The sequence below is a fragment of the Leptonotus elevatus genome, chromosome 5 (genome assembly GCF_054856555.1).
Source record: "Leptonotus elevatus isolate MCC_2025b chromosome 5, RoL_Lele_1.0, whole genome shotgun sequence".
Classification (NCBI taxonomy): Eukaryota; Metazoa; Chordata; class Actinopteri; order Syngnathiformes; family Syngnathidae; genus Leptonotus; species Leptonotus elevatus.
Window position 1 is genome coordinate 15,597,266 of NC_141243.1, and position 16,084 is coordinate 15,613,349.

Below are 16,084 nucleotides of genomic sequence, written 5' to 3' on the forward strand. Positions count from 1 at the left end.
GCCTTTTTTATGATGGATGATACTGTATGCAGGGTTTTTCCTGTGTACAGAATTCAAATACGGCCACTTCCAGCCTGAGCCACTGATATCGCTCAACACAGCGCTCCAGCTGTGCTGATTGAGTTCCGCAGTAACGCATTTTAATTGCAGTTGCAGTATTACGCCACTATAGAGGCGCTGTATCAACAGCAGTTCACTGGAAAGACCTGAAAGCAATAACCGAAGAAGAAACAGCTTTCTTTTTTTTATTTTGTAACTTTAATGTACCAAGGAAGAAACAGATCATGGAGCAACCGTTGCGCACGCCCATTTCCTGGTTGTGAGGCAGAGGTGGCGCGCTCCAGCCATCAACCCTAAACATTTTTGGCACGTTTTAAAAGATTTTCATCATACATAGTAAACAGACAAAGCAAAATGAGTCAGTAACAAATGTTTTATTGATATTTTACTCCACTGAAGTCAACACAGGTCAGATGCAGAAAGGATCATAAATTTGTGCCTGTCAAACCTACAAGATATACATGACTGAAATATCACACAAAGTGGGACAACACCAGCGCTGCACATTACAGCCCAATAACCACTATCAAGAACTTTGCCAAAATAATGCAATCCATTTCACATTATAGCCTGGAATTAGAGGCGCACAATTGACAAGGTAACGCAGGGACGTACAATATCTACAAGTTACTGACCACTTGCTGTGGCTCCGGTTCAAACCAGTGGCAATAAATACGTTAGTAAGGGTGAAACAAAGGAGAAGTGGGTTTCTGATACTTGGTTCACAACACAAACACAGAAGTGGACACATCATCAGCACGCAGTGAGGGTTCTCCTAAAAGTATAGCGATCCATGTTGCAATGTTCCATCAGGTCTAAAGAGCCTTCATAGTTACAGTGTGCTATTAATATCTTAAAGAACAAGCAGGGGACTATTTTCAATTCAACAGAAAATCCACATAAAAACTTGCAAGCTCACATCAATGTCTATTATTTGTATTGGTACAGGTGCAAAACAAATTTGTCTCACCAAGTGGCTCAATCCGCCACCCGGGTGCATACCCCAAAGCAAAGACAATAGTAGAATGATGGATGCAGGAACAGTTAACATCATCTGCACATGTACACTACAGCATTGCTCATATAGCACCAGATGCAGAGCAAACCTCTGCAAACATCCTCAAAAGTGTTCAGCAGACACATCAGAACAACAATTAACACAAACAAGAGTTTGAGAGGGGGAAATAAATACAGGATGAAATTGAAACGTCACCCTTAAATAACATTTCTTCACATTTGAGTGCATTCAACGCATTAATGCGATCCAAAACAAAATCGGATTTAACAATGGTTACACACGAAAGCAGCAAAATTCAATGAGAGGAAAAAATATTCTACAGCCTACAACGACAATTTCAATTCCCTTCAATCTTTCCTATTAGATGAAATAAAGTAGTGATTTCCCGTGATGTTGAATGCAACATAACAGTAAGTGACGATGAAAGAGTGTCGTGCGAAGCAAGTAAGGAGTGACGTGCCGCCAATCCCGTGCCTCCCTGCACATTGGTGCGATTCCAAAACAGCTTATCCGAGGCTGGTGATGTTGGCTTTTCCTCCAGGCGGGGCCGCAATACGCTGGGTGTTACGACGTGGGATATTGTCGTCAATTTGGGCACCTGACAATAATAACATTCATTATCATCACAATATAAATGCAAGAAAAACTGCTGTCCCCCCCCCCCCAAAAGCCGCAGAAACGGCTCACTCACTCACCTGACAAACTGAAGCCAGACTGATGAAGGTTGCGCAACGGCTGCGGAATACATTGCTGCTGCTGTTGCTGCTTGGTCGGCGAGGTCGCCACGGCAGAGACTGAGGACAGAACCTTGGGAGTAAGAATCACCTCACACACCGGCCCATCATATTGACCCCGGGGGACTCCACGCAATTCTGTCAGCTGAACATTCACATCATTGCGTCAGTGAGATGGCATTTGCTACTTGTCATGTGACATCTGTGATTCCCAACCATTGCGCCGCAGCATACGTGTGTCATGAGCAAGGTTATTATAGTTTGGGAATTTTCATTTTTGTTAGTTTTTATTTGGTTTTGAGTTGGGTTTATTATATTTAGTTGATTTTAACTCATTTTCAGGGTGGTTCTCTTAGTTTTAGTATTAATTTAAAAACAAGCATACAAAATATTCACCTAGGAGTGACCTCATCTGAAGGTGCTTTTCTATTGGCTGCTATTAGATGACATCACTTCTGCGTGACACTTACAAACATCCTTATTCCGGTTAATATTGAAATATATATACTTAAAATCACATTGAAAATCAACCCCAAAGCCTCATGTATTAAATTAATTAGCAAAGATTAAAACAAAGGAAATTTTCGCAATAATTATAGTTAATTTTAGTTAGTTTTGTAAACATAAAATATAGTAGCATTTTTGTTTTTATTTTATTACATTAACTAAAATGTTTTTTTGAATTCTAGTTTTGGTCATTTTGTTAGTTTCCGTTAACTAAAATAACCTTGGTCATGAGAGATCAATTGCACGTAATCAGTGTGAATTTATTGATCAGAATTTACCTTTCATTTCGCAATGCCAGGAACTTAGTGACAGGCAGAACAATTAACTCATTTGCTCCCAAAAACGTATAAATATGTTCTATTTTAAATATTACCATGCTCCCAACCATGTTTTTTTTTTTTTTAATGCTAGAGCAGAGAAAGCTTTGACACAGTCTCAACTGCACAAAACAGTTGAAGCAATGGTAGTTATTACAAAAACGGCCAGCAGGTAGCAGCAGAGTAGAAGAGATCAACCAGGGCCATGTTGCAAAGCTCTTCCCCCTCAAAACAGATTTGTGAATAATATTGAAACTTAGCTATATTCTAATGCTAATTGTTGCAAAACAGAAACAGATAGAAAAAAAATGTTCTTGATGAAAGAAGAGACTATTTCTTTTGGTAGGTTCCATGTTTTTTATAGCAAAAGTAGACAATATTCTGTGGGCCTTGCAAAATCAGTCAAAATCCAGTAAAACAGCTGGGAGCGAAGGGGGTTGCTTCAGTGAAAATGGCTGGGAGTGAATGAGTTAAATGCTCTTCCACTACTGCTACACCTTTTCTTTCCTTCAATACAGGACAGTCATCATATTCGTGGTTTAGGCATTTTCAAATACACATTTACACGGATTTTTGCTATTCATGGCAGGGCTTAGTCCATCAAATTTTGGTTTGGTGGCATGCCGTAAGAGTTTTATAAATTTTCTTAAAAAATGTGCCTTGGCTCAATAAAGGTTGGGAAACACTGCGTTTGATAATTTTTCTCACGTGGACGCACCCTGCTGCGAGCTTTAATCTTCTTATACACGTGGTCCGGAAAGGCTTTCCGGCTGATGTAGCGCCCACAGCCCTCTGTCGTGTGAAGGCTGCCTTCTTCCAGCACAACTTTACCTTGGCTGATGACCACCAGAGGACCTCCGCGCACCTCTGTGCCCTCAAAGATGTTGTACTCTACAGCCTGGCAGGAGGAGAGGAAATAAAGAGCAGGCAGATCAACTAAACACTAGTACACTGTTGTGCCATATGTATTACTATAAAAAACCCAATTTGTGAATGGCCTCTCCAAATACCAAGTTGTGGTTCTTGGCTGAGATGATCTTGGTGACATCTGGATCCCACAAAACAAGATCAGCATCAGAGCCCACAGCAATGCGGCCCTTGCGAGGAAAGAGGTTGAAGATCTTGGCCGCATTTGTGCTGGTCACTGCCACAAACTGATTCTCATCCATCTTCCCAGTCACCTGGTGGGACATATCATGCGAACAGGACTTCAGAACACATGCATTTAGGAGATTTTTTTTTTTTTGGCAGAGTGAATATTGTCACTCACCACACATTTGTCCCAGATTAGGGACATCCTCTCTTCAATGCCATTGGTGCCCTCTGGGATTAGGGTGAAGTTATCTTTGCCTACTGCGCGCTGGGATGTCTGGAAAGTGCAGTGAGCGCTACCTGTCACCTGCAGATCCCCACTGGATTTCACAGAATGCAAAAGTGGAGTTTCAGTTGGCAGTGCAACATGAGGAAATACAAATTCTGCACTCTAAAAACAAATGGGTGAAAAATAACCCAAATTGAGTCAATAATGGACGGACCCAACTTTTTGAGTTGTTAAACAAATTAAATTAATAATCCACAAAGCAAACTTCTTTTTTGGGTTACCGGTAATTGAATAACTAAATTGAATTTGGTCAAAAATTAACCAACCCATTTTGTCGAGTTATTCAATTTACCCCAAATGTTGAGTCAAATTACATAACCCACAAAGCAACCCAATTGTTGGGTTGTTTTGTGGATTACACATTTGACCCAATTAAATAACCCACATAGTAAACCAATTGTTGGGTTGTTTTGTGGATTATACATTTGGGTAAATTGAATAAATTGAACTGGGCCCAAAAAAATAACCCAACTTTTTGGGTTAAATAACTCAAATTGTCGGGTAAAATGAAATTAAAAACCCACAAAGTAACCCAATGTTTGGGTTGTTTTGTGGGTATTTTTTTGACAACTTTTTGGGTTAATTGAATATCCCAAAAAGTTGAGTTGGTCCATTTTTGACCCAACTGTTTTTCGAGTGTCTTCTTAATGCTACGTCATTTCACTAGAGCAGCAGCATATCTGAAGTTTCTTCATCAGTTTAATTTGAACTCGTAACACAAAGAAAAGGAAAAAAAATTTGACGGTTTGTAACTCAACAAACTCGTTAAATTGGGGGCATTTATAAGTCAAGGTAGGTAGTGGTACCACTGATTGCTTAGTCACAGTCTTAAAAGCAGGCACAAAAGGAGCATATCTGAAAAGATTGCACTATTTTTGATTTCAAACACCAACCATGACAAGAGAGAGCTGAGGTAATCGGGGGTGGTGGGATCAGGACTGAGTGGTGGAGAGGTGACATAGGTCGCAGCCTTGGCCCAGTTCTTGCTCCAATAATGGGTGCCGTCAGTGCCCAAGCTGGCAGAGATGGGCTCACCGAAAACCACCGAACCTGAAAGAGCGGACAGGAGCATCCATTGCAAAATGAAAGTATAGTTTACTGGTAAAGAAAACATGAAATTTCATGACATCATACATACCCTTTTTCCTGGCCAGAGCGATGACATCTGCAGCACTCTTGCTCATCACCTTGGTGATGTAGACCGGACAATTTGTCTGATTGGCTATAGTGATCGAGCGATTGACGGCTTCTGCCTCCACCTGCCGAGCACACATACGCACAGCAGAGTATTTCTCCATTCTGTCAGCCTCTCTGCCTTGTTTACATTTTAAGCCACCTCACCTCTTCTGGCCGACTAAGCACATGACCTTCAGGCCCAGTTATACCCAGCTCTAGAATACGTCTCTGCTCCTATTAAATGCAAACAAACACATCATGTTCCAAATTTGAGTGAACTGCTTATTGCTTATACCAGGGGTCAGCAATCTTTACTGTCAAAAGAGGCATTTCATGCCAAATAAATAACAAAAAAATCTGCCTGGAGCCGAAAAACATTTTAGAGTCGTTCCAATAAGACGCTATATTTGTTGAGGGGTGAATCGGTGACGAGTCTTCGGAAGCGTGTCGTTGCACCAAAAACCAAAAATCCAAAAATGTTTGGTTGTGTGGTCAAAAACAATTTAATTTCCATAAAGTCCAATCCTTTTCCATTAATGTCAAAAGCATAACACGATCCTTTCCATATACAAAAACAACCACGACAACGACAATAATCACGGTAAAAAAAAAAAAACTTGTTTGCCTCCGAGGTTCACACACAGCTGACGCTTCATTACCTTTGGCTTGATTTAATTATTTCCTGGGGGGCCCAATGCGCCACCATGCGGTTAAACCCAGGAGTCACACGCAGAAGAGGAAAAACAAAAACACTGTAATGTACTTAAGGACCACAAGCTAATTAGAGCTGCACCACAACACAAAATTATTCAGCATCCAATTCATTTTCTTTTACCTTTTTGTAATTTTCCATACATTTTTTGATTTTTCTGCCTTTCTGTCAAATTTCTGACATTTGGTAATTTTCTGCTTTACTTCTTCCTTTTTTTGAACATCCTATAGCTATTTCTTGACATTTTTGGCAATTTTGTCGACATTTTATGGGGATTTTCAGGATTTCCTCTTTTGTTTGGGGATTTTATCTTCATTTATCTTTATTATTATTTTTTTAATGTTTTCTAATCTGCCTTTTTAAATTAAATTCGTTGACTTGTTTGGCAATTTCATGGACATTTTATGGGAATTTTCTGCTTTACCCCCTCCTCAGTTTGGACATATACTCACTTTTTGGACATTTCTAGGATTTTTTTGAACACTTTTTCATCTACCTTTCATCTCTTTTTTGCCTGACAACTTAAAGGTGAGGTCTTTAGTTTTCACTCAGAAATAAACACTTCTTAAACACTGGATGTATACAAATGTAATCCTTCTCAATCAACACCTCTGGGCTTCTGTTAATGCGTGGTGGTCATTTTGTAATCATCCACTACCACACCAGCCTGTATTTTGTCATTTTGTTGTGTTTTGCCATGAGAGGGACGTTTGTGGGCGGAAAGTCTATGTTTACCCCTCCAGCCAATCACAGAGCGGGGGGCGTGTCACTGAAGGCAGGCGCAATGTTGACGAGAAGAGTAGGGGTTGAGCCATGGGAGGAGTCAGTTTTGAATTGGTTATTTACAAACACAAACGGACAAAACTTAAGACCCCACCTTTGGACCCTGACATTTATTGAATATTTAATTATTCATTTTTTTTATTTAATCATTAATTAATTTAAAGAATACTTTATCTAAAAAATGAAATAATATTTTTAGAGCTCCACAGGGAGCCAGTGGAGAGGGACTAATAAGCCTCATGCGACTCCAGAGCCGCAGGTTGCAGAACCCTGGCTTATACAGTATATTTGTCTTACCTCAGCAATGATATCGCCATTCTCAGCATGCACTTGAGCGATGGCACCAAGGTCTCTGATGACGCTGAAAACCTCATAAATCTAAAATATCACAACAGAGACAAGTGAGCTCATTAGCAGGAGTCACACACCGACATGGAATAGTCAAACATGTAAATTCAGTAGAAAGAGAAGACCTCACTAATGTCATGCAAGAGCTAAGTGTACCTGAGAGTCAGAAAGTTGGAAAACATCCTTATAGGCCAAATAGACCAGGAAAGAGTTGACACCTGAAGATAGAAAACTTATGAGAGCCAAAAGTGGAAAAAAAGAGAGCAAAAGAAGGGGAACCATGAGCAAAGGAGGAAAAGTAAAACAAAAACAATTACAAAAGAGACAGGGGAGAGTCTTTTGAAAACGTTTAGTTTTTTTACACCATGCAAGCAAGGACTGAATGAGGAAAAACGTGAGATTTGTTGCGACACAATGACTCGGCTTGACCGCAGTAATCATTTAGTAGTCACATTGCTAATGCTGACTTCATACCGTGTTCCTTCACCAATGTCTCCATCTCCTCCTGAGTGCCCTTTTTCCAGTCGGTGAGGTCCACGTGGAGAGAGTAGTCACAGCAAGATTTGCTATCAGCCAATTCCCTCCACTGATTGAACGCTGCAACCAAGCCTATGCCAGGCTCCGGCACCACGTGGTCAACTAGAAAACACCAACCAAATAATCCATTGAATAATCAATGATCAAACGCCTGGTAGCATGCACAGGAGCGATGTTAGAATGGCTGTGATGGGATTTTTGTTGTCAATACACACAAATCTGGCTGATGGACTTACTGATCATGGTGGTGCCCCCCGCTAGAGCTGCCCTGGTGCCCTGGTAGAAGTCATCTGCTGCCACCATGCCTCGGTCAACCATCTGGAATCGGGTGTGCACGTCAATGCCTCCAGGCATCACCATTCTCCCATGAGCCTCAATGATCTTAACTCCCCCAGGGACAATTAGGTTGTCACCTATTTGCCTAGAAGAACAAAAAAAAAGATGCACAATCCATATGCGAACAAAGCAAACAGTACGAAAGAGAACACCACCATGTAGGTCACTGTCATTATTGTGGCTCGAAAAGAAATTTTCAAATAAGCAGTTCAGATAATGGATGGATGGATATCAAATAATGAATGTTTTTCATTCGACATTGACGAAACGAGGACAACTTATACTAGAAACTTACTTGATGACTCCGTCCTCCATGTAGATATCAGCCATGAAGGACTGATCATCATTCACGATTTTCGCTCCTTTTATGAGGAGACGGTCACTCTGCAAGATAGAGACAGTTTTCATTTGATAAACTATCCATCAAATCGATCTATTTTCAACAGCGCTTGTCCTCATTAGGGGCATAGAGCCAATGCTCACTCTGTCTCCTTCATTAAAAAGAAACAAATGAAAACGTGAACTGGCGGCCTACTTCTCATTTGTTTTCTACACTCTCACAACGACATGGCAAGCTAAGCTAATAAAGACTCAAATTAATTTCCTGAAACTTGTCATAGTATGAATTGTCCAGATGAACAAAAGCAGTGTGTATTTAGTGACAGCTTTGGCCTCTGTGTACTTGATTGAGAAACACATTTTGACTAATATATTAATCATTCATTGTCATTTTAATACTTTATAACGTTAATATGGGAATATATAACACACTGGTGCTGACAGTCAGATACCAGTCACTGCATACCGCCCCAACCACTCTATCAAATTGTTTGCATTGTGACAACAATAACAATAAAATGACTTGTTTGTGCAAATCAAAATGTGTCCAGATGTATCGGCTTCATTCACGGACTGTACAAAGGCCTCAGTGTGAAGCAGTTTAGAATACACTATTCACATGGTACAGTAGTAATGCAGTTGTAGAGTACTAACGCAATAAAACACATGAATGAAACATAACTACCATGGTTTTCATCATGGAAAATCTCAACAAAGAAGTGTCAAACCCAAGGCCTTGTGGGCCTCCTGTCATGTTATTTCATGTAACTTATGAAACCTCGCCACTAATCTTACTTGACTTCTCTCCAAAACAAGCTATAAAAATGATAATAGCCAAATGCATGGGCAAGTGTGAGGTGTCTCATAAAGGTTCCAGGATGATTGTCACAAAATATTTATTTCAAAGTATACTACTGTGAGCCAGACAATCAACCAGTGAATCAACAGAGAGATACTGCGCCGGTTGGTTTGGTCAGTGTGCGAAAAAAGGCAAGCGTTAGGGCAGGGAAACTTGTGGGCTGCAAGAACTAAAACTGCCTCACACTGTAGCCACAAGCTCTCATGGCTAGGCTATTTTTATTTTATTTTAAATAGCATATACAATGTAATTTCCAGCGGCATTTAAACAGCCGCTCTTTAGATGGAATGCCAAAGCAATAACAAACAAAAAAACAGAACAGAGATAAAAAAAAAGAAAAAGAAAAATCAACTCTTCTTTATGTGACCTCGTTTTCTGTCTTAAGTTCCTACTTTATCCATTTTGACTTAATTGGTATGTAAAGTAATATTTACCACAAACAAAATGCCAGCACTAGCAACAGGCAGAAAAATTTAATGACCTGGCAACAAAAATAAATTATTACATTACATCATTATTTCATTTTATGATCGTAATATCCTGATAAAGTCAGAAAGTGTATCAGATTAGTATTTGGAACTGGCTGCACATGCAAAAGAGACGACAGCTACCTGTTGTCAAGAACGTAGACGCACTGCAGGTTTGCCTGCGGTGTTAAAAGCATGCCAATGCAACATACTAAAATCCATGTTCACTACTATTTTATGTCAATATTGCTTCATCGGTGAGGCTCCAACAGCTGCACGATTAGGGTTTTTTGGATGGGTGCTGTCCAGTGACCTACTTTACACAGATTTTATTTCCATCGACGATCACGGTGTGCGTGTTTCCAAAAACCACGCAGTGCGCTTTAAGATCTTAACCAGGATTTGGGAATAAAGAATATATATATATATGGTGGTTGGTTGCACAAACAAGGTGAAGGGGAGAAATTGACTGCTTATGTTGCTGATGCTGGATGGATGACGGCTAACGTTCGCTAGCGTACTATAGCAAGAGGGGGGGAAAGGCACACCATCTTTGAGTTTTAAAACGGCGGAGTATAAACAACAATATACTCACAGTGATTCGAGGAATGTTCTTTTTTCCTTGGTAGCCCGACATTTTGAGTATCCCTCCAGTGGTCCCCCTGCCTCTCGGCTAACGCTAGCTAGCGAGACTGCAAAAGCTCAGCAGCCGGTGAAAGGATGAATGGATGCTCAATGGACAGTCGACGCCCAGGGCAATTTGTACCTGTCTAACAACTTATATCGATGGCGAATGCCGTTTACAAAGAGCTATCCAACGTACTAATAAAAAATGAGTGCCACAATTTGAGAGAATCGTTCAAATGATTGAGATTCTGCGGGAATAATAGATCCCAGAAGACAAGTCTCAAGAAAGAGGCTGAATCGTACCGCGCATGCGCAGTACCCCGCCCTTGTCAAGCACAGCTCCATATTGTTTTAACCATAAAGGCTCAAGCGTTACATTAAAATACAGTACAGTGAAAATCCCATTGTCATATTTTACTATTATTAACATGGAAAACTGCAGAAATTTGCCTTAAATCATGACTGTTTACAAATGTCTGTAAATCTGTTGGTGAGCACTTGGCTCCTTTTCCGAGATAATCCACCCACCTCACAAGTGTGGCATATTAAAAATGTTGATTAGACACCATGATAATTGCAATTATCACGGCGAAAAGGTCACTCAGAATGTGCAGTTTTATCACCTGAGATGCACAACAAGGCAGGAAATTAAGTCAAGCAATAATTGCTTAGGGCTCCATAAATTGAAGGGCGGAGATGGCTGACATTGAGCCATAACAATGGCAATGCACTGCTCATAAGCAAGAGAACACCATACTTAAAAGTGGTGTTTTTTCTTCAGCAACAAAAACACCTTTATCAACAGTTCCAATTACAAGTGAGAAGGTGTTAAATATTCTAATATATATATAAGGATTCTGCTTGAAAGAAAAAACTGCCAGTAGACATATCTCATATTGAAGCATGTATTAAAAAATGGGACTAACTTCAGATGACCAGACTTCTGCTTTATTCAGTACAAAGTCATTTCAGAATGAGTTTACATTTTTTTTTTCCTCCTATTTGCTTACCAGCTGTGCGGAATCCTACCAATGATCTGATCAAATATCTGTTGAGCTATTATGATTACATTTCCATTATGGAACATGTTATATTTCTAGTCACTGTCTCAATAACTGTACACAAGCCCAGAGTGATATTTAAGATTAAGGAATTAGTGTGTTATTTAATGCATTGAAACCTACATTGAGTGTCTTAAAAACAAAACCTACTACAGAAACCAGAACAATAGATTTGTGTTTCACATTATGTTACTTATATCAATTTTAAAACACTGACAAATGAGTTATCCAGTCATTAATCGTCATTATCGTTAAAGCATCAATATACACAAGTTACATGCACTTAAATTAGTAAATGTCTATTGTTTTTCTGAAAGTTTACAAGCATTGTACATATTATATCACACTGGAAATGATATAGACAGTGACATCTAGATGAAAACAGGCTCTTGGAAACAGCTTATTCAGTGGTGGGTTCTGCTTCAAACGGTGACGTAAATGACAGCAACAACACACTTCGGACACGAGATATATTATGCATTATGATGAGATATTATTGACACCGTATCAGGGAGATTCTACTAATTGGAGCAGATCACAGCTTTAAGTATCTTCACATCTGCATTTCAATAGCAAAACATGTCAGGGAAATTCCAAAAAAAATACAATATAAGGGAAAATGTGCAGAGGTAAAAGATATTAATTTGACACTTTGCCATCATTGCTGTAATGTGCGATAAAAAAGCAATATATAAAGGCTAAAAACAAACAAAAACAAAACAGCATATGGCCTGGTACATTGCCGCCCGGCCCAAGTTCCACTATCATAATATAGTCAAATACCGCAAAATGCAAAAGTCACAGGCTACATGGTAGATCAAGGTTTACAAGTTCAATCTTCAAAACATGAAGCTCCAAACAGAAAACCACTCAAGGTAAAAATGATCAAGCTTCTATTGATGAAAAGAAGTGTGCAGCATTATGCTTCCTTCAACAACTGCACATCTAAAGTTCATCTTAAAAAGTTAAGGCGTTACAAATTCCTTCTTTCCTACCTGTACTTCTTTTCATATTTCAGATATGGCGTACATTTTTTGGTTCATAACTATGGCGAATGAAAGAGTCGTCGGGCTCAGCTAGAAGGCCAGATTGTCTGGTGGCAAAAAATTAAGGAGTGACATTTTGATGACCCATCCCCAAACCTAAAACCCACTGAAGCCAAACCCTTGTCACACTTGTATTTGTGTTGGAACACGATGAGTCACTAAGATTTTTCATCTTCAACAGGAGTTGTTATTAAATAGATACAAGCCAACGGGATGCCATGGGTCAAGTTGAGGAGGAGCAACCACATTACAACATGTGTGCATACACTTACGAGGTGACACAATCTAACATGGATTGGGAGGGTCAATGTGAGTGCACGATGACTGCAGAGAAACACGTGATAACAGGCTGCTTGAAAGACGGAGGACATCCAGGCACTGCTCATTTCCTACTCAGTAAGAGCTGGCAGAGGCTGTGGCGATTCTTTTACCGATGTAAACCCTTCAAAAACAGGAAATTATTAACATGAAAATCAGGTCAAACGGATTGGAAACATCTCTCACGTCACAATTAAAACAGAATGGTACCAGCCAGTTTGTATCAGAACAGCTTTTAACTCATTTGCTCCCAAAAACGTATAAAAACATTCCATTTTAAATATTGCCATGTTCCCAAAGACGTATTTATACATTTTTTTTCAAATATATATTTTTTTATGCTAGAGCATACAGAAGGCTTTGATGCAGCCTCTGAACTGAAGAGAATGCTTGAAGCAATGGTAGTTATTACAAAAACTGTCAGCAGGTGGCAGCAGACTATAAGAGATCAACCAGGGCCATGTTGCAAAAGCTCTTTCCCCACTGTTTTTAAACAGATTTGTGAATAATGATAAAACTTAGCTATATTTTAATGGTAATTGCTGCAAAACGGAAAGAGAGAAAAAATATATATTTTTCCTGATGAAAGAAGAGACTCTAATCTTTCTTTTGGTAGGTTCCATGTTTTTATAGCAATAGAACACAATATTCTGTGGGCCTTTTGCAAAATCAGTCAAAATCCAGTAAAACAGCCAGGAGCGAAGGGGGTTGCTTCCGTGAAAATGGCTAGGAGTGAATGAGTTAATTATGACTAAAGTTTTAGTGTGTAGGAAACAGGTAAATCGATCTTGGTTATCCTTTTTTTATTGTTAAAGCAAAACCCATATTACAGACAGGCAAATTGATCATAAAGTGATGAACAAACAATAATATAATTATGCATTGTCTAATATGTACGGCAGTGGTCCCGAACCACCAGCCACACAGAGAAACTGTACAAATGTGTATATATATTCACTATAATGGTGAATACTTTGCTATTTATTTATTTTTATTTTTTGCTGGTCTGTCAAAATAATGCTCAACATAAAACTGGTCCATAGTGCAAAAAAAGTTATAGACCGCTGATGTAAGGCATTAAAATATGTGAACGGCCATTAAAGATACAACTTCTTACCCGATTCCGAGAGCGAGGATGTGTGAAATGAGTAGCGACGGGATGAAAACTTTGAGGAATTCAGCAGAGAATACGCCACCTTTCTTCATAACTCCACTTTTCCTCATACTAAGAGATACTGCACGCCGGGGGTGCCTGAAGTGGAATTCCCTGGATAACATAAAAACAATCAGCAGCAAATAACTTCAGATCAGATGCAAAACAAGAAATAAGAAGCCTGCTCACTTGGGTGGAATGTTTTCTGGCCTGCTGGACCAATCAGCAACCCAATCAACTTCTTTGTTCATGAGGATATCATCCTCTCTGTCTTTGTCTGGGCCTTCTTCTTCTTCTTCTGACTACAAATGTAAAAAGAACAAAAATAGTTAAGACTAAAAGATGATCACAACCATGAAGTCCAGTGAATCTCATTAAATCAAACACCCTTGAGGTTGTACAGTTTGTTTTGCTTTTGCTTTAGCTTATAGTGCTTTTGTGATCCCACCAGAGATGGGTACCAGAGATGGCAAAGATAAATGATGACTTGTTTTTGTTTTGAAACATTGAAACAGGGTGACTTTTACCTGACTACCTCTTGGACTGGACATGTCCACATCAAAAGTGATCTGACCCTCGTCCTGGTTGGGACTCTGTGGCCTGTGCGGACTGCGTTGACACATTGTGGTCAATAAATATGTTTCTTCACTATTGACACTATGTAGCACAAAACTTTGGCCCCACCTATCGCACGAAGAATTACTCGGACTGGATTCATGCTGCGCATCCAGGAGGATCCTCTCCATGTCCCCATTGTGAATGGAGGAGGAGGATGGCACATGTTCTAGTCCTCCAATTAGGGTTTCATCTATCTCAGGCACCACTTCCAAGGTTTGACTCATGCCTGCGTTTGCGTTTATTTGGTCTGCAGCAGCTGATATTTGCAAGCTGGTGTGCACACGCTGAGCTCCCGTGTTTCCATTCAACTCCAACTCCACCCAAGAGCCTTGGAAACACACAAGGTTTAGACAACTTAAGAGCATTTGACTTATCCTGTTTAACAAAAAAATCGGACTTGAACTAATGCGTTGTATTTGTAACATATCTGCACTGCATCAGACATTGGCAGGGCGTTCATCTTTGGGCCACTGCCCTACTAACAGCGAGAGCTTTTTGTCATAGCCAGGAGGACGTTATGCAATCCATTAGAGACAGCTTGGCTGCACAAACAATGCAAACTAATCGCACAAAACGCCTCTTTCGCGTTTATACGATACGATGAGAAATATAATTTATTATTGGCTGTAAAACGATTGAACGACGTGCCCGAGCATGACCGATGTTTTTTTTTTTTTTTATATAGCCATGTCAACAATGCAGGTCTCTGTTGCGTAACAGACAGGCTGCTCCAGCGTGTCGCCGTTGCAGATATGATGCTCCTACTTTCTACTCACATTATTATTTTTTGCATGGTAACAATCTCCGGGTCATTTATTCGTCTAAAATATGTTTTTGTTCGCAGTGACAATGCGAGTACTGCAGACACGGATGTCCCATGATCGTTTCCTTTCTCGTCCCCTAATTTTTTTTTTTTTTTAAAGAGAGTAAATTACAGACACCGTGGCTAGTATAACAACGGTAGGATTCCGAACCTCACAAAATATTGATGAGTACAAGTAAAATCTATAAATAAAAAGCAACGCAATGTTAAGTCGTTTTGTCTCAAAAGTTGTTTTCATTTCGGTTAGAGTCCGCCCAACACTGAGTGGGCTATGCGATTGGTTACAATTCCCATCAGTAAAATAATTGCGAAATACTATTGGCTATTTCTCAACAACGTCAGTCTACATCACCCGCCGCCCCTCCAAAAGGATGAGGAAACGCTTTTACCCGATGTTAACTTCCTACAAAACCATTACGGTCGAAAGACAGAACAGCCGTTAAGGAAATTCGAAATAGCTGCAGGTTATGTGAAATATATGAAGACAAATGATGTTACGTACCGTGAAGTCCGGGCTCTTCGTTATTGTTTTGTTGAGCAGCAGCGGTGGACATGTTGACTTCTGTTTTTACATTCGTCAACATGACCAGGGCGCGCGCATGCGCGTATTCTGCCCGACTCCAGAGTCCAGACAAGATGGCAAAGGCCGTCTTAGACGTGTATTCATTCATGGATGGACGTTTGTCTTTCATTTTAAAATACGTGTGCGGCAACTGTATTGTGATGCGAGGAGCCAAACAAGTCTTAGCAAAAGCACAAGGCTTTATGTGATGAGTGATCCAAATGGTATAGGCTTTCATCACAAATGCTGGACAAAAGTACAGAACTTGGTCAACTCAACTTCGTCATTTCAGTGATGCCTGC

At 39.9% G+C, this 16,084-nt stretch overlaps 2 protein-coding genes across 2 annotated transcripts; both read right to left on the reverse strand.

Annotated features, from left to right (window-relative positions):
- Positions 1–419: 419 nt before the first annotated feature.
- dpysl2a (dihydropyrimidinase like 2a) lies at positions 420–10,512 on the reverse strand. Its single transcript, XM_086076028.1, has 14 exons — positions 10,170–10,512; positions 8,205–8,293; positions 7,810–7,994; positions 7,511–7,675; positions 7,193–7,254; positions 6,986–7,066; positions 5,359–5,427; positions 5,156–5,276; positions 4,911–5,067; positions 3,907–4,048; positions 3,647–3,817; positions 3,355–3,534; positions 1,774–1,957; positions 420–1,676 (listed from the first exon to the last, which is right to left on the reverse strand). The coding sequence occupies exons 1-14, from the start codon at positions 10,209–10,211 to the stop codon at positions 1,585–1,587; spliced, it is 1,740 nt and encodes a 579-aa protein (XP_085932154.1). The 5' UTR covers positions 10,212–10,512; the 3' UTR covers positions 420–1,584.
- A 615-nt stretch (positions 10,513–11,127) lies between these two features.
- Positions 11,128–15,850, reverse strand: bnip3la (BCL2 interacting protein 3 like a). Its single transcript, XM_086076820.1, has 6 exons — positions 15,723–15,850; positions 14,464–14,725; positions 14,307–14,388; positions 13,969–14,081; positions 13,744–13,893; positions 11,128–12,750 (listed from the first exon to the last, which is right to left on the reverse strand). The coding sequence occupies exons 1-6, from the start codon at positions 15,802–15,804 to the stop codon at positions 12,702–12,704; spliced, it is 738 nt and encodes a 245-aa protein (XP_085932946.1). The 5' UTR covers positions 15,805–15,850; the 3' UTR covers positions 11,128–12,701.
- Between the last annotated feature and the right edge of the window lie 234 nt (positions 15,851–16,084).

Coding starts and splice junctions, on each gene's coding strand:
- dpysl2a (XM_086076028.1), bottom strand. CDS start 10,211: ATGTCGGGCTACCAAGGAAAAAAGAACATTCCTCGAATCACT. Junction 8,294..10,169: donor AGAACATTCCTCGAATCACT/GTGAGTATATTG, acceptor TCTATCTTGCAG/AGTGACCGTCTCCTCATAAA. Junction 4,049..4,910: donor CTCAGCTCTCTCTTGTCATG/GTTGGTGTTTGA, acceptor TGTGAAATCCAG/TGGGGATCTGCAGGTGACAG.
- bnip3la (XM_086076820.1), bottom strand. CDS start 15,804: ATGTTGACGAATGTAAAAACAGAAGTCAACATGTCCACCGCTGCTGCT. Junction 14,082..14,306: donor CCAGTCCAAGAGGTAGTCAG/GTAAAAGTCACC, acceptor TTACATTTGTAG/TCAGAAGAAGAAGAAGAAGG. Junction 12,751..13,743: donor ATCCTCGCTCTCGGAATCGG/GTAAGAAGTTGT, acceptor CTGTTTTTGAAG/GGTTTACATCGGTAAAAGAA.